Source organism: Hyperolius riggenbachi, chromosome 8 (genome assembly GCF_040937935.1).
Source record: "Hyperolius riggenbachi isolate aHypRig1 chromosome 8, aHypRig1.pri, whole genome shotgun sequence".
In the NCBI taxonomy this organism is placed as follows: domain Eukaryota; kingdom Metazoa; phylum Chordata; class Amphibia; order Anura; family Hyperoliidae; genus Hyperolius; species Hyperolius riggenbachi.
Window position 1 is genome coordinate 84,612,320 of NC_090653.1, and position 18,624 is coordinate 84,630,943.

Below are 18,624 nucleotides of genomic sequence, written 5' to 3' on the forward strand. Positions count from 1 at the left end.
CACTACACTGTACTATACAAACACTAAGCTGCACTACAATGACATGAATACTACACCTGTTCCTGCCGCCATGCTCCTCTTCCCCCCGCTTCAGCCGCGATCCTCTTCACCTCCTCAGGCCCAGTTCTCGGATGCCACCTCCGCCGCCAGGTCCTCCGCTCCTGTGAAGGGGAAAATAAAACATTAGTGGCGTTGTCCCCCTCTCCTGCCGCGATCCGCTCGGCGCTGCCACTCACGGAAAGCCGCCGCCGCCCCCTCCGCTGCTATACGCTGAGTGTCCATCCTCTTGTCCTCCTACTTCCTGTTTACATCACGTGCAGCCGCGTCATGCGTAGCCCGAGCGCAACGCGGCTGGGGCTACGCATGACGCGGCTGCACGTGATGTAAACAGGAAGTAGGAGGGCAAGAGGATAGACGCTCGGCGTGTAGCGGTGGAGGGGGCGGCGGCGGCTTTCCGTGAGTGGCAGCGCCGAGCGGATCGCGGCAGGAGAGGGGGACAATGCCACTAATGTTTTCTTTTCCCCTTCACAGGAGCGGAGGACCTGGCGGCGGAGGTGGCATCTGAGAACTGCGCCTGAGGAGGTGAAGAGGATCGCGGCTGAAGCGAGGGGAAGAGGAGCATGGCGGCAAGATGGGTAAGCGCTTCCCTGCGCACTCTGCAACATTTTTTTGGGTGCATTTGGCATATAAGACGCACCCAATTTTCCCCCCCTGTTTTGGGGAAGAAAAAGTGCGTCTTATATGCCGAAAAATACAGTATATAATACAAGTTCCTGCGCCACATTGGATACCTAAATGGTGTTGTGGATTCCCAGCAGCTGTTGGCTAGTGTGAACTTTTTTTGAGGCTGCTGCATCTTACTCTGGCAGCGTCTGTCTCATTCCTCCCTTCAGCGTGATTGCAGTCTTCCGGTACGCGTGCGCGAGATTTCCCATGAGTTTAATCTTGTCTGGGCGGAAAATTATACACATACATATACATATACATATACATATACATATACATATACATATACATATACATATACATATACATATACATATACATATACATATACATATACATATACATATACATATACATATACATATACATATACATATACATATACATATACATATACATATACATATACATATACATATACATATACATATACACATACACATACACATACACATACACATACACATACATACATATACACACACACACACACACACACACACACACACACACACACACACACACACACACACACACACACACACACACACACACACACACACACACACACACACACACACACACACACACACCCTACTAATGTAATAAATGGGAAAGTTCGGATGTTTGTTACTCGATCATGAAAAAAACGGCTGAACGGATTTGAATGAAATTTGGCACACACATAGTACACTACCTGGAATAAAGTATAGGATACTTTTTATTCCCATAACCAAAAAAAGACACATACAAATTTCACTGGAAAATGTAAACTGCAGCCATTCTTACACTGTTACACTGGAGGTGTGTTTAGCTTCTAAGGGTAGAATGGTTAATTTGCATATATTCAGCAGTGATGCTCTGGGAGACATCTCAAGCTCACTCAAACCTGAATCATCGCAAATTCTTTCTGTTTTAAGAAAGCAAACTTTTGTTTTTCTTAACATCTTAGTAAGGGGGCTTTTATGAGCATTGTAGTCCCTCACACACTCCAATGAGTTCTGGGTCACCATGAGCTTGCTGGTTAGTCTGTACCTCTCGGTGTTACAAGCCCTACTGCATAGAGTCAAATTAATCTATGCCATGCACTGATGAGGATCAAACAATCCAAAACAGTCTGTATGCATGTTGGATTATTATGGCTCTGTACAAATTAACAAGATGACACATCATTGCATTCCAGCGGTTCTGGAGGTGTGTTTAGCTTCTAAGGGTAACAATGGTTAAAGGAATACTATCGATGTATGCATTTATTTTTAAATGCTGTATGTTGTAGCACACATTAGGGCAAGTACTAGGAGCAATTTGATTCCTCACACAGCTGTTCCTCTCAGCTGTAAAATCCTCGTCATTTTTGGCGTCAGTGTTGGATACAAAATGTATCTAATACTGAGCTCCCAGAGGGCTAGACCATATCTCTACACAGGGGAGATGCTATCAACTCCTCAGTTTATAGTTTAATTATCACCTTGCTGAAAGAATCTTATTGATATGGTGGTAAGGGGTTCAAAGCTCTATCTACACGATGGGAAATTGCAGCGATCCGGCGGCTCGATTAGCCGCCGGATCGCCTCTTCCGCGTGCCCGCTGCGCCCCCGCTCGCCGCGCGTGCGCCGCCATCAATACCCGCTCGATTCCCGCGCCGCTTATCTTCCGCTCGATTCCCTGCCATTGTCCCCTAGCGGGGAGCGAGCAGGGAATCGGCGGAAGCAAGATCCGTCCTGTCGGATCTTATCAATCGAGCCGCATCAGCGTGTAGATGCGGCTAAAGATTCTAGCAATGTGTGTTTATTATCTTTGCTTCTCTTGACTGATAAAGATACTAATAATGCTAATTGTAGACAGTGGTTTGCCCCTCTCAGCAGCTTGTAAAGTGGATGCAGCCTGGAGTGAATCACCTCAAGCAGGCAGCCAGTCTGAGTGTAAACACAGACTCTTGGTATAGCTAGTTATATTCCAGCAATATTCCAGCTCATTTAGTTACCTGTTACCACCTCAGATCAACCTATTTCTCCTCATGTCTGCTGCATGCTGTGAGTGACACAGTGAAATATATTTGTGAGCTGTGTGACAGAGTAACCAAGCAGCTCAGGGTGACCCAAACTACTATGAGCTGTGTGAGAAATGAATTTTTAAGCAGGGATAGCGAGAGAGAGACCTGGGTGAATAAATAAAGTGCCCCTAGCACTAGTGGTAATGTGTACACTAATATAGAGTATTAAAAAAAAAAAAGTTGTTTCAATCGATAGTATTCCTGTGAGGAAACGCGGAAAAGCCGCCGCAAGGGCTCAGATTGAGGTGGCTGTTTCCGCGTCTAACATGGCGGCACAACGCGAAGAAACCGCCGCATGCCGCATGGGCAGAGCGGTGGAGTCCGCGTTGGATGCAGCGGATTGCGCACATAGCAATACTACTGACATTGTGGTTGGACGCGGGGAAGCCGCCGCTTGCTTGGAGAGCGGGGCGGCGGTCGCCGCGCCTGAATCAGCGGATACATTGCAAGACATGTCTGGTGTGGCTGGGACTGCTAGTCCACACAGGTTCAGAAGGACGCGCGCGCGCTGAGAGGCAGAGCTTATATGACAGCCAGAGAAGAGTCAGCTGACCAAGCGGGTCAGCTGACATTTTCACCGCCTTCCATTGGTCCAGCACTTAGGGGTGGCGCTGGTGAGCGCTATAGTATATATACTGGATGCTGGTCATTTCTCTGGAGTCTGCCGTTGCGATCACTACGTGGTAGCACTCAGACCTTGTCTGTATCTGTGTTCTAGCATAGTTTCCAAAGGTGTTGATGATCAAGGAACTCACACCTTAGCATTAGGAATATTGAACTGTATTATTTGTTATGACCTTCTGCCTGCCTGACTATCCCTCTGAATCCTGATTCTGTACCTTGCTATTCTGATACTCTGTTGCCAAACCCTGCCTGTTTATTGGATTCCGTATCTGTCTCCTGAATCTGTACCTTATCTGTCTGTGTGTTAACGACCTGGCTTGCCGACCTCGAGAACTGGCCTTACTGTTAGAGGCAGTTCCCAGATCTGTTAGTGACACCCTCTCTCTCTGGTGTCACTCACGCTCTGTCCTTCCTACTCTCAGCCTAGCTCCTCCCCCGGGAGAGTCTAGGCCATCGGAGGGAACATACTTCTGTGCAGTACTCAAAGTATACTGTTGCATCTAACACTCACTTGTTATCTCAGGTGTTCAGAGGTTAGTAGATATATCTGATAATCGGTGATACTGCAGATCACCAATAATCGGGTATATTCTGTATTCTCGGTGATACTGCAGTTCACCGGTAATCAGACCCTCTCTGTGTTACACCGATCGTTACAATTCCTTTAATTTGCAATATATTCAGCAGTGATGCACTGCAAATTCTTTCTGTTTTAAGAAAGCAAACTTTTGTTTTTCTTACACTGTTAATGGTAGGGTTCTCAAACTTTGCACAGTTGGTCGTTGGGTGACTAGGATTATTATTCAGAAAAGTGGTTGGAGCCTATAAAAGCCAATCAAAATTCACCTATTGATTTTCAAGGGGAATATTTACATTTCTGCCATTCTTGCACTGTTAATGGCACAAGCCTCAAACCTGGTATAGTTGATCATTGGGTGACGTGGGTTTAATTTCAGAAAGGTTGCAGCCACAAATAGCCAATCAGATTTGTTTCATTGCAATGCAAATTATTGTTGCCAAACACCGCAAAGCTCACAAACTTGGTAATTGAATAATTGATTAATTGTCTGTTAGGGTTAGGAACGTGAGCACAGCCAACACCAGCCAAATACATAAGCGGGCAACGCAGGGTCATAAGTGGGCGGAGACAAATACAAATTTTACTGGGAAAATGTAAACAGCAGCCATTCTTACACTGTTAATGGTAGGGTTCTCAAACTTTGCACAGTTGGTTACTGGGTGACTGGGGTTAATATTCAGAAAAGTGGGTGGAGCCTACAAAAAAACAATCAAAAATTACCTATTGATTTTTTAGGGGAATATTTCATTGTTGCCATTCTTGCATTGTTAATAGCACAAGCCTCAAACCTGGTACAGTTGATCATTGCGTGACTGGGGTTTAAATTTATATAAGGGGGTGGAGCCCCAAACAGCCAATCTGATTTATTTCATTTTAATGCAGGTTATTAATGCCAAAGACCGCAAAGCTCACAAACTTGGTCATTGAGTAATTGAGTAATTGTGTGTTAGGGTTAGGAAAAGTGGGCGCAGCCAACACCAGTCAAATACATAATCGGGCAAAGCTGGGTCATCAGTAGGCGGAGACAAATACAAATTTCACTGAGAAAATGTAAACAGCAGCAATTCTTACACTATTAATGGTAGGGTTCTCAAACTTTGCACAGTTGGTCACTGGGTGACTGAGAATATTCAGAAAAGTAGGTGGAGCCTACAAAAGCCAATCAAAATCCTCCTATTAATCTTTAAGGGGAATATTTAATTGATGCCATGCTTGCACTGTTAATCACCTGTACCTGGTACAGTTGGCCATTGGGTGATTGGGGTGCAAATTCAGAAAAGGGGTGGAGCCACAGCCAATCAGATTTATTTTATTTCAATGTAAATTATTGATGCCAAAGACTGCAAAGCTCACAAACTTGGTCATTAAGTAATTTTGTGTTAGGGTTAGAAAAAGTGGGCGGAGCCAGCACCAGCCAAATACATACCTGGGCAATGCCGAGTCTTCAGTGGGCGGAGACAAACGCAAATGTCACTGGGAAAATGTAAACTGCAGCCATTCTTACACTATTAATTGTAGGGTTCTAAAACTTTGCACAGTTGGTCACTGGGTGACTGGGATTAATATTCAGAAGAGTGGGTGGAGCCTACAAAAGCTAATCAAAATTCACCTATTGATTTTCAAAGGAGTGGAGCCACAGCCAATTAGATTTATTTCATTTCAATACCAATTATTGATGCCAAAGACCGCAAAGCTCACAAACTAGGTCATCATTGAGTAATTTTGTGTTAGGATTAGACTAACCAGCAAGCTCATGGTGACCCAGAACTCATTGGAGTGTGTAAGGGACTACAATGGTTCCAGCGGTTCTGGAGGTGTGTTTAGCTTCTAAGGGTACAATGGTTAATTTGCATATATTCAGCAGTGATGCCCTAGGAGACATCACTGTTGTTATGTTGGAATGGGACAGGCTAGATGACAGTTCCTCATAGTTCACAGTTTTCTTTCAGCTGCTGTAATGGGAAAACATAGGGGAGAGTACCAAAAACCCGGTTCAAAATCAAAATCAAAATCTAAATCGGGATCAAATAGGTAAGGGTGGTAAGTATATATTTTGTCAGCTGAATTCTCTCGGTCAAAATGCTGACGTTTCTATCGTCATTTTGACAGGAATTATGAAGACTCCAAACTTCGAGGAAGTTCTCGACGTGATGAGTCAAGAGAGAAATCAAGAGCACAAATACATGTGTCCAAAGAACATACAGCATCCACGCATAGAGATGGTTCTAAAGAAAAGTCAAAGAGTAGTCATTCTGATGAACTTCATGTTCAAGAGAACAGAAGAAGATCATCTTCAAGTGACAAATCAGTGCTAGAAGTTCATGCGGGCCCTTCAGGGATAGAAGCTGAAGGTCCATCTGGACCTCCCGCAGATAATTGCTGGATATGTGGGAGACCATCTCTGCCTAATAAAAAAGTGTGTAATTTATGCTATGCGGACATTGCTAGAGAAGATAGAGATGTATCATCTCTAATCAAGCAAGTGGTAAAGGATGCAGTCTCAGAAATGTCAGTTCATAAAAAAAATCACCCCAACCGGATGCGTCATATGCCTCTTCTCCAGAAATAGTCTCTTCAGATTCTAGTTCAGATTCTGATGGGGAAGATCTAGGATTTGACTTTTCATTGGTTCCTTCATTTTTCACACGAGTGAAACAGGCGATTGAGTGGGAAGAAGAAATGTCTTCACCTAAAAATAAAAGATACTACAAACACCTAAGTAAGGAGAGAATAGTGTTTCCCCTGATGGAGGAGATTAAAGAGCTCATATTACATGAGTGGGAGAAAACAGTTAAAAAGCCATCTCTAAAGAACAGGTTTCAAAAACTGTATCACCTTTCTGAAGAAAGTGAAAGTCTAGTTCAATCAAACCCAGTGGTTGATGCTTCTTTAATGAAGGTAGTAAGAAATGTCACATTTCCAATGGAAGATTCTACATTGTTCAAAGACGTTAGACCGCCAAATAGACCAGGATCTCAAGAGGTCTTATTTATCATCAGGAGAGTCTGCCAGGATTGCTATTACGCTAACCTCAGTAGCAAAGGCAATGAAGGTTTGGTTGGAAGAGTTACAGAAGACAATGAAGAAAAAAAGAGAGTGTAGAACTATCATTTGCTTTTCAAGAGTTGTCATTAACGGCAGATTTTGTAGGAGCAGCAAGTGTTGCTCTCGTTAGAACGTCAAGTCGATGTATGTTTTATTCAATTATGGCCAGAAGGTGTTTGTGGTTGAAGCGGTGGGCAGCAGACCCGACTTCAAAGCAATCTTGGTCGAAAATTCCGTTTGATGGAAGGAACTTATTTGGTCCTAAAATGGACGCTGCCATCTTGCGAGTGACCGGGGGAAAATCTGGCCTGTTACCCCAGGATCGCAAATTCAGAAAGCAAATCGGAGGAAGATTTCCGCAGTACAAGAAACAAGTATTCAATAAATTTTCTGAAGCCAAATCATATAGGCCTGGCAGGGAGTTTAGGAGAAGTTGGAGACCAAACCAATCTTTTCAAAGATCAAACAGATCTAAGGTTACTAATACCACATCTGAGACTAATAAGTCTTTTTGAGATAAGGCCCGTCCAAGTTGTTCCGGTGGGAGCAAGGGTGCAACATTTCAGGAACATCTGGGCGGGAGACAATAACAATACCTGGGTCGTGACGAGTCTGACGACGGTATCATTAGGACACGAATAAACTTTCAAGAGTCATCCACCAAAGGACAGAGTGGTGATAACAAAAATTCCGAATGCAAAGGACAAGAGATTAATCCTAGAGGAGTATGTTTCAAAATTAATAAGTCAAAAAGCGGTTTGTCCAGTTCCGCATTCAGAAGAATGTACAGACTTTTACTCACCAATCTTTCTTATAAAGAAGAAGTCAGGAGATCTACGACCAGTGCTAGATTTGAAGAGGCTAAACAGATTCATTTACATTCCAAAATTCAAAATGGAGACATTGTCTTCAATTATGATGGCAATGCGGCCAGGAGATTGGATGTCGTCCATAGATTTAAAGGACACGTATTTTCACATCCCGGTGCATCAGCAATATCAAAAGTTTCTCCGGTTTGCAGTAGGTCAAATACATCTGCAGTTTGTTTGTCTTCCTTTTAGTCTCGCTACTTCGCCGCAAACCTTTTCCAAGGTACTTCTAGCCGTGATTTCGATTGTGCGTCTTCGAGGAATACGCGTCCTGCACTATCTGGACGACATCATTCTCCTGGCCGCATCGAAACAGTTACTACTGCAACATCAGTCAATATTGATAGAGACGTTGGAAAGATTTGGATGGATTCTAAATCGCGAGAAGAGTCTTTTGATCCCTACACAAAGGATGTTGTTTCTGGGGGCAATGATAGATACGGTTCAACAGACAGTTTCATTGCCGCAAGAAAAAGCGATGAAAATTCAGGACATTCTTCAAAGGTTCATAATGAAAGATTTTGCACAAGTGAGAGAGTGTCAGAGTATAGTGGGGCTAATGTCATCAACTATACAGATGGTGCCCTGGGCTCATTGGCACTTGAGGACGTTCCAGTTGAGTTTTCTCGAACAGTGGGACAAAACAGATTTGAAACAGTGGATAAACATTCCAATAGTAGTGAAGGAATCGTTAAAATGGTGGATGAACAATCACAATCTAACTAACTGTCGGAATTTATTCCCTCCAGAGTGGAAGGTGATTACTACAGATGCCAGCATGATCGGCTGGGGTGCGATATTAGGCAGTCAGTCAGCCCAAGGTTCCTGGAATATGGCGGGTCAGCAGATAGTGTCGAATATACTGGAGATCAGAGCAGCTTACCAGGCTCTCTGTTATTTTCTCCCAGTACTGAAAGGTCAGTCGGTGTTACTCAGAATGAACAATGTGTCGGCAGTATCCTATGTGAAGAAGCAGGGCGGCACGCACAGCAGATCTTTAATGAGAGAAGTGTCTCCGATAATGAGACTGGCTCAGAACTACTTCACAGAGATCTCTGCAGTGTATGTTCCAGGACCACAGAATCAGCAGGCAGACTTCCTCTCACGACATCACTTGGACAACGACGAGCGGTCTCTACATCCAGAGGTATTTCGCCAGTAAGCCAGCAGGTGGGGAGGCCTCAAGTAGACCTATTTGCTTCTCGAAGGAACCACAAGACCCCTCTATACTTTGAGGTTTCCGGACGGACAAGCACTGGCAGTGGATGCATTAACTCAACGTTGGTGGTTCAGGACTGCTTACGCTTTCCCACCGACTCCACTAATCTTCAAGTTTCTACTGAAATTGAGTTATCACAATACAGAGGTGATAGCGATCCTTCCACACTGGCCAGCAAGACCATGGTTTCCCCTTTTGCCTCAGATGGCCAAAGAGAAGCCGGTGCCACTTCCATTAGTCGGGGATCTGCTGTCACAGGGGAACATTCTGCATGGCAATCTGAAGCAGTTGCATCTGATGGCCTGGATTTTGAAAGGGCTAGGTTGTTAGCCTCTGGTTGTTCTGCAGAGGTGGTGAAAACATTACTTAAAGCGAAACAACCTACAACGGTCATATCTTACAATAGGGTCTGGAAAGCTTTTAGTGACTTTGCAATCAAACACGGGTTTTCCCGAAGTAATATAAAACCATGTGATCTGTTATTCTTACAGAATGGATTGGATCTTAATTTATCCTATTCAACGTTACGAAGGCATGTATCAGCTATTTCATTTTTTTCAGGTATATCTTGGGCGGCTCATCCGTTAGTAAGACAATTCTTTAGAGCGGCAATCAAGCTGAGACCTCCATTTATACCTAGATTTCCTAAATGGGATCTGCCCCTGGTCCTAGATTTTTTATCATCATCTGAGCATTTTCAAAATGAAAAAGCAACGTTACAAGACCTTTCCTGGAAGACTCTGTTTCTAGTAGCCATTACCTCTGGTAGGATAATCTCTGAGATACAAGCTTTGGCTCATAAGGAGCCATATCTGGTGTTTTATCAGGACAGAGTAGTGTTATTTCCAGTCCAGTCTTTTCTTCCAAAACGTATATCATCACTTCATCTAAACCAGGAGTGGACTCTTCCGTCATTTAAGTCACAAGAGGATCCATCTAAGCCCCATTCTTTGGATATTCCATCTACAATTAAAGCTTATCTACAGGCAACTGAGGATATAAGAGATTCAGAAAGACTGTTTATTATCCCTACAGGATACAGGAAAGGTAAAATGGCATCCACAAGGTCCTTAGCTTGTTGGATTGTTAAGTTGATTCAGGCGGCCTATAAGTCAAAAGGCTTAGAGCCTCCGCAGGACATTAATGCCCACTCAACAAGAAGTATATCTTCTTCATGGGCGGCACTGAACAAAGTGCCATTAATGACAGTGTGTAAGGCAGCCAATTGGTCTACAGATCACACCTTCTTGAGACATTATTGTGTGGAACCAGCTGCCCTCTCAACTGTTGAATTTGGGAGAAAAATTATATCCTCTGCTATGACTAATGCAGTATAATTATTGTGTGTATTGCTTGTGAAAAAGTCATATTAAATTTGTGTGCAGCATACCCACCCTTGAGCTGTCTAGTTATTGCCCAGTAGTATACTGACATGGCAAACACTAGGGAATGTGGAAAACTGTATACTTACCTGAGTAGTTTTCCTTTCCTAGTGTTTGTCCATGTCAGTATACGGCCCTACCCTATGCTGTCGGCTCGTGCTAGTAACATGGAATGATGGTATGGGGTGGAGTAAGGCCTTTATAATTTTATTGTCCTATTAGGGCAAAGGGAGGCTACAGTGCGTGGTTCGGAGGATTGGTCCTAGAGCTGTGCAGCCGCACTCGCGGCAATGCGGACTGCGCAGCCAGCTCCGGCGGCCATCATAGGAGCGGCATGAAAGCCCGACCCGGCCTGTGGGGTCGCCAGCGGCACGGGGGGCGCTTTCAGGAAGGGGACCCGGGGGAACTGCACGGAGGGTGCGGACGACGTCCTCCGTGCATTTAAACATCTTGCAGGTACTTCACTTTAACGAATTTGGCCTCGTAAGTCCTTTAACAGACTTGATATGTAGTGATGGTCAAGTATATGCAAATAACTTCAAAGTGATGCACATTTATATACAAATGTATGCAGCTTGAAAATGACCCAATAGGATTTTACCTCAGCAGGATTTGATTGGTTCATTTTCAAGCTACATACATTTGCGTAAAAATTTGCATCAACTCGAAGTTATTTGCATCTACTTAACCATCACTTATGATATGTGTATGTAAACCCTCTATATGTGTTCTCACTAGTACTAGTAGAAAAAGACAAAAATATCAAACATCCACCACATAAGACCCCTCCCACATTAAAACATATTGTCTGATGTCAAAACAAATGCCACAACATATACCAATGCGTACAAAAACATTTAGGGCTGGGCAGATTGTACATCGACCTGCTATACACATAGGTAATGTCACATTGTGAACCTAAAATTAGTAATAAAAAAAAAAACTTACAGGTCTACTCTAATATTTGGTATTTATATAGTGCCGACATCTTCCGCAGCGCTGTACAGAGTATGCTGTCTTGTCACTTAACCTTACCTCCCAACTTTTAGAGATGAGAAAGAGGGACAATTAAGCAACACCCCTGTTCACACCCTCCGTCATACCCCTAGTTACGCATACCATAAAGATTTCATAAGAAAAATATGCTGTTTTATAATTCAAACCGCACTGGTCCTTTCTATCCTGGTTCATTTTCCTTCATATTAACATTTTAAAATGAGTAATATATCAATTTAAAGGATGGGAATAAAGTTTAGAGTCAAACACATTTTTTAGTAGAAAAAATATATATATATTTACATAGAAAGAGGGACAAAGTCCTGAAAGAGGGACAAATGAGGAGGAAAAAGGGACAGGGCTCTCAAATAGGGACTGTCCCTCCGAAAGAGGGACAGTTGAGAGCTATGACTTAACTGTCCCTCAGAGGGGGCTCACAATCTAATCCCTACCATAGTCATATGTCTATGTATGTATCATGGTCTAGGGGAAGCCAATTAACTTATCTGTATGTTTTGGGATGAGAGGAAACCGGAGTGACTGGAGGAAACCCAAGCATACACAGGGAGAACATTTCAACACTGTGATAATGTGGCCTAGCTGTGTCTAGCTGTAGCTAGTCACAGTCACATAATACGGTAACAGAGCCGGCGTTTAGGGGGGGGGGGGGCAAATGGGGCAATCGCCCCAGGCCCCGCACCTGAGGAGGGCCCCGCACCCTCTGCAGCGGGCGGGCCACCGCAAGTTCAGAGGAAGGGAAGGACTGGAAGAGGGCTGGCCTGGCTGTCAGTCACCAAGTAGCCCCGCCCCCGCCAGAGCGTAGGGGCACGCAGAGAGGTCCGCAAGGAACGTTCCTGGCTGCCTTTAAATATGTGTCATGTGACGACCTCCGTCACTGACACGCACCGCACGCAGTGTGGCTTGCCTTACCTCGCCTGCCCTCCCATCTATCTTCAGAGAGGCTGCCGCTTGCCGCTCCGATGGCCAGGCCAGCGGCAGCACTGCTCACTGCTTACAGTGTGGGGGACTCTGCAGCTGGACACCACCACCAGACCAGACTAGTGAGTGACTGACTGCCAGCCAGCACGGTGCACGCACAAACATCCGAGGACTGCAGCAGGAGGAGCCTGGAGGACTGATTTTTTTTTTTTAACGTGATGCTGGCAGCCTGGCACCAGCGGCCCTGCCCACCACCACCAGCCAGGCCTGAGCTGCCCTGTGGCCCCCAGCCCACCACCACCAGCCAGGCCTGAGCTGCCCTGGGGCCCCCAGCCCACCACCACCAGCCAGGCCTGAGCTGCCCTGGGGCCCCCAGCCCACCACCACCAGCCAGGCCTGAGCTGCCCTGGGGCCCCCAGCCCACCACCACCAGCCAGGCCTGAGCTGCCCTGGGGTCCCCAGCCCACCACCACCAGCCAGGCCTGAGCTGCCCTGGGGCCCCCAGCCCACCACCACCAGCCAGGCGTGAGCTGCCCTGGGGCCCCCAGCCCACCACCACCAGCCAGGCGTGAGCTGCCTTGGGGCCCCCAGCCCACCACCACCAGCCAGGCGTGAGCTGCCCTGGGGCCCCCAGCCCACCACCACCAGCCAGCTGTGAGCTGCCCTGGGGCCCCCAGCCCACCACCACCAGCCAGTCCTGAGCTGCCCTGGGGTCCCAAGCCCACCACCACCAGCCAGGCCTGAGCCTTAGGCCTTCCACCCAGCCCACCACCACCAGCCAGGCCTGAGCTGCCCTGTGGCCCCCAGCCCACCACCACCAGCCCGGCCTGAGCTGCCCTGGGGCCCCCAGCCCACCACCACCAGCCAGGCGTGAGCTGCCCTGGGGCCCCCAGCCCACCACCACCAGCCAGGCCTGAGCTGCCCTGGGGCCCCCAGCCCACCACCACCAGCCAGGCCTGAGGCCTTCCGCCCAGCCCACCACCAGCCAGGCCTGAGGTGCCCTGGGGCCCCCAGCCCACCACCGCCAGCCTGACTACATATACTGGGGACAGCTATACACCTGGCTACCTATACTGGGGAAACTGTCTGTCATTATGTGCATTAACTGGTGAAACGCTGTCTCTCATTACATGCATTTACTGGTGAAAGGCTGTCTGTCATTACATGCATTTACTGGTGAAAAGCTGTCTGTCATTACATGCATTTACTGGTGAAAAGCTGTCTGTCATTACATGCATTTACTGGTGAAAAGCTGTCTGTCATTACATGCATTTACTGGTGAAAAGCTGTCTGTCATTACATGCATTTACTGGTGAAAAGCTGTCTGTCATTACATGCATTTACTGGTGAAAAGCTGTCTGTCATTACATGCATTTACTGGTGAAAAGCTGTCTGTCATTACATGCATTTACTGGTGAAAAGCTGTCTGTCATTACATGCATTTACTGGTGAAAAGCTGTCTGTCATTACATGCATTTACTGGTGAAAAGCTGTCTGTCATTACATGCATTTACTGGTGAAAAGCTGTCTGTCATTACATGCATTTACTGGTGAAAAGCTGTCTGTCATTACATGCATTTACTGGTGAAAAGCTGTCTGTCATTACATGCATTTACTGGTGAAAAGCTGTCTGTCATTACATGCATTTACTGGTGAAAAGCTGTCTGTCATTACATGCATTTACTGGTGAAAAGCTGTCTGTCATTACATGCATTTACTGGTGAAAAGCTGTCTCTTATGTGCATTTACTGGGGAAACGCTGTCTCTCATTCCGTGCATTTACTGGGGAAACGCTGTCTCTCATTATGTGCATTTACTGGTGACAAGCTGTCTCTCATTATGTGCATTTACTGGTGAAAGGCTCTCTCATTACGTGCATTTACTGGTGAAAGGCTCTCTCATTACGTGCATTTACTGGGGAAACGCTGTCTTTCATTGTGCGCATTAACTGGTGAAAGACTGTTATTATGTGCGTTTACTGGTGAAAAGCTGTCTCTTATGTGCATTTACTGGTGAAACGCTGTCTCTCATTACGTGCATTTACTGGGGAAACGCACCGTGTATTCCCAGCATAATCCTATCATTCATAACCAGAGTACCTAGTGGAAACCTACGCAGGTGGGGGGAACATACAACCTCCTTACTGATGTTGACCTGGCTGGGATTCGAACTGGGGACCCAGCGCTGCAATGCGAGAGTGTTAACCATTATGCTACGTACACACATGCGACAACGATCGTTCGTTGTCAACGACGAACAAACTTTTAATTGATGAAAGAACGACCTATGTAAAGTTAGTTTTAAAAGGTGTGTAACGATCAGATCGTTAGAACGAACGTTACATCACGTAAAAGCAACTATTGCGCCTGCGCATAAAAATGAAAAGTTCCATGGAGAAATAGTGAAATGCGCATGTCAAGTCTAGTACGAACGACCGTTTCCAACGATGTACTACTTTTGAAAACGATCGTCGTGGGAAAAAATCCGCCAAGCTAGATCGTTCGTTTTTAACGATCTAGCTCGTCCGTCGTTGGACTTAATAGTCGTTGGCTGCTTTTTTTTTTTTTTTAAACGATCGGGGAACGATCGTTTCAAACGACTATAGTCGCATGTGTGTACGCACCTTTAGACACACACACACACACACACACACACACACACACACACACCACCTGTGTCTCTAGGCCCCGCATATGACACTCGCCCCAGGCCCCACAAACTCTAAGGCCGCCTCTGTACGGTAATGTTTAGTGAGTCTCAGCTTTCGTTGTGGAGTTACAAAACAATAAAAAAAAATTGAATTGATCTTAAAATGCTGTATGCAGCAGATAAACATTTAAAATGGCCACTGGCAAAATTAATTTGTCATTACATCATGCTATGAACCTTGATACAGATAGCATAAAGCCTGATTTTATTATCTCACTGATGAACTGCTGCAAGCCAAGGAACCATTTCACTGCAGAGAACATGCAGGCTTCAAATTCACTGCTGAACTGTTTCTGACAAGTCTGACTCTGAACTGACCTGCACGAAAGAATTCACCGGATCCTTGAAATTAAACTGCAGGATGTTGCCCAGAAGAGGGAGGGGGATGGGGCCAGGAGGCAGCTTGTGTTCCTTCATCTTAGATCTTAGCATGAGCAGACATGTAACCAGAAAGACGATGATCAGCGTCCCAAACCCTGTGAGCTCCATCATGTCTGCCTTGTCTCTGCTGCATATGCCTATTGCCTAACCCTGATTTGGAGTTCATCCACAGACTTTTTACAGCGTTGTTGTTTAGCACACATGACAGGGCTGATCACTCCCAGCAGCCCCACCCATTGAATGAGCACAGCCTTCCACTTCCTTGTGTTATATAACAAACGAATAAGCAAAACACAGCCATAAACACACCACGTTTTTCTTGGACGTAAAATAAGTTCACTGCACTAGTTCTGCATCACTCACCATCACAAAGAATACAGATATTATTGTTCTAAGCAAGCAGTTGAGTTCATCACAGTGGGCATTAAGAGCAATGAATTAATATTGATTTTGTGTGTTTATTTCAGTTAGTTATAAATCATTGCATTTATTTGATTTGTTAACTCATTTAGTAATGATAACTCACTGCTATTTTGTTTTACGTGCACAGCCCTACCACGATCTCGCACCTGCGCACTATGGCCAGGCAGCACAGGTGGACAGACACCTGTGAGTTTGTTAGCTAAGATGAACACAATACCTTTTATTTCAAAATACCTTAGCCGGTACACACTGGCTGTGTTGCGCTGCATTTTTAAAATCGAATGTGTTTCTTTTAATTGCAAATCGTGAAAATTGCCCTGTACACAGTGGTGTGATGTGTTTTAAGAAAAATGCAATCGCAGTGCTGCACTTTTTAAGCGCTGTGCTTAATAAAATGCATGAAAAAAACAATGCATGCGATTTTCATTGCGTTTTTTTAGGTAAACAATCAGGAAACCAGGAAAAGATTGCCTAAGCAAAATCAGATCGCAAACACACAAAAATCACAAGTAGAATTTTGATTAAAAAATGCAATGGCATCACTTTGCGATTGTGCGCGGCAATTTTCAGTGTGTACAGGCCCTTAGGGCCTATTTCCACTACACGCAGATTGGATGCAGAATGGATGCAGAAAAACTAACTCCAATGAATGCCTATGGGAAAATCTGCATCAGAAAAATTGCGTTTAGTGGAAACAGGCCCATAGACATTAATTGGTGTCAGTGTTTCTGCATCCAATCTGCGTGTAGTGGAAATAGGCCCTTAGGGCTGGTGCACACCGAGCGGCTTTTTGGGCGTTTTCAGATCCGCTTGCGGCTGCGGATCTGCTTGGTCAATGTATCTCAATGGGGTGGTGCACACCAGAGCGGGAGGCATTTTGCAGAAACGAAAAATGCCGGGGTGAGGCATTTTTTGGATTTCGGATGCGTTTCTGCCCCAATGTTAAGTATAGGAAAAACGCAAACCGCTCTGAAAAACGGCACTTCAGAGCGGTTTTGCAGGCGTTTTTGTTACAGAAGCTGTTCAGTAACAGCTTTACTGTAACAATATATGAAATCTACTATACTGAAAACCGCAGCAGCAATCCGCAAAACGCTAGCAAAACGCCATAGAAAAATAAAAAAAAGCGTTTAAAAATCTGCTAGCATTTTGCGGATCTGCTAGCGGTTTTTGGTGTGCACCAGGCCTTAGGGCCCGTTCAGACTACAAAATGCGGACCGCAACGCATGCGGACCGCAACGCGTACGAACGCACGCATGTCCGCGTTCGTATGCGTTGCGTGGCTGATCCCATCACTGAAAAGTGAATGGGACAGCCGCGCCTTTTTGCAAAATCTGCGTGCAGCATGCGTTCCCGGACCGCACAGGTCCGGAACGCATGCAGTGTGAACATCAGACATTGCACTCTATGCAATGTCTGATGTCGTGCGTTTTGGCCACCTGCACGCGTTTCCAAAACGCGGCTGGAAACGCGTGCAGTGTGAACGGGCCCTTAGGCTGTAGACACACTGGGAGCGCTTTCTGAGAGCTTTTCTAATCATCAGAGCTTTCCGAGCATTTAAAAAAAAAAAAACGCTCCCATTGACTTTGGTTAAAACAGCAGTAAAATTGCTGTGACAACCATTTTTAAAAAAATTGGGATCGCTGCAATTTGACTGCAATTTGACCGCAATTTTAATGTGTCAATGGGAGTGTTTTTTAAATATCCCTCAGAAAGCTCCGATGGTCAGAAAAGCTCTCAGATAGCTCTCATGGTGTGTCTACAGCTTTGAGGTGGCCGTACGCCATACAATTTTTAAAATATCTTTTCAATTCAAGAATTGCAATACAATTTTCTGATTGACTGTAACATTTCCAAAATGTAACCAATGTACCACACACTTGTATGTAAAATGTTTCCCCAATTATGAAAACAAATGATTGAAAAATGACTGAAAAATAAATTGCCTGGGTCTGTGCATCAAGTAATTGACAATCTACCCTACACCATACAATTTTCATAAAAATTGATCAGTGAAATCCAACACTCCCTATCTTCTTTTATCAAATGAAAACAGGAAATTCGATCAGAATTCTCGAATTAATGAAAAAAGCTTTAGATTTTTTTGGAACAACTGATCATCATTATTGTATAGGTGTAAAATTGGATCTTTTAATTGTATGGTGTGTGGTCACCTTTAAAGTGTACGTGAGATGGTGGAAGAAAAAAAAATTATACATACCTGGGGCTTCAACTAGTCCCTTTCAGGCTGATCGCTCCCTCATTTTCTTCCTGGGCTGTTGTGATCCTCTGCTAGGTGGCCCGGTAAATCCGCCAGTTTGTGCAGGCGCAGTCCGTCTGCGCATGTTCCCCCGTCGGGTTCCTGTCGCCCAGAGCGTTTTGTGCCTGCGCAGTACTGGCGCGTGCGGAAAAGCGCATGCTAGTACTGCGCAGGCACAGAACAAGCAATTAGCCAGAAGGAGGTTGGGGGAAGGTATGTTTATTTTCTTTTCTTTCCCTATCTCAGGTTTCCTTTAAGAAATATTCCATTGACTACAACTGTGTATTTATGAAGCCATGTGATATGTCAGATACTTCTAGTAGCTATCTTCAGTATTATATGTTAACCCTCTGGGCGATACAATTATATCGCCCAGGAGGTGGCGCAGCACTATTTTTTTAAATTTTTTGTTTTTTAA

The 18,624-nt window shown here is 45.1% G+C and overlaps 1 protein-coding gene across 1 annotated transcript in view; it reads right to left on the reverse strand.

Moving 5' to 3' along the window:
• LOC137528996 (cytochrome P450 2C23-like) overlaps positions 1–15,694 on the reverse strand; it is a 59,095-nt gene extending 43,401 nt beyond the window's left edge. The window contains exon 1 of the mRNA XM_068250849.1: positions 15,461–15,694. Coding sequence (XP_068106950.1) covers positions 15,461–15,634 — 174 coding nt within the window. The 5' untranslated portion in view covers positions 15,635–15,694. The remainder of the gene's footprint in view (positions 1–15,460) is intronic.
• Between the last annotated feature and the right edge of the window lie 2,930 nt (positions 15,695–18,624).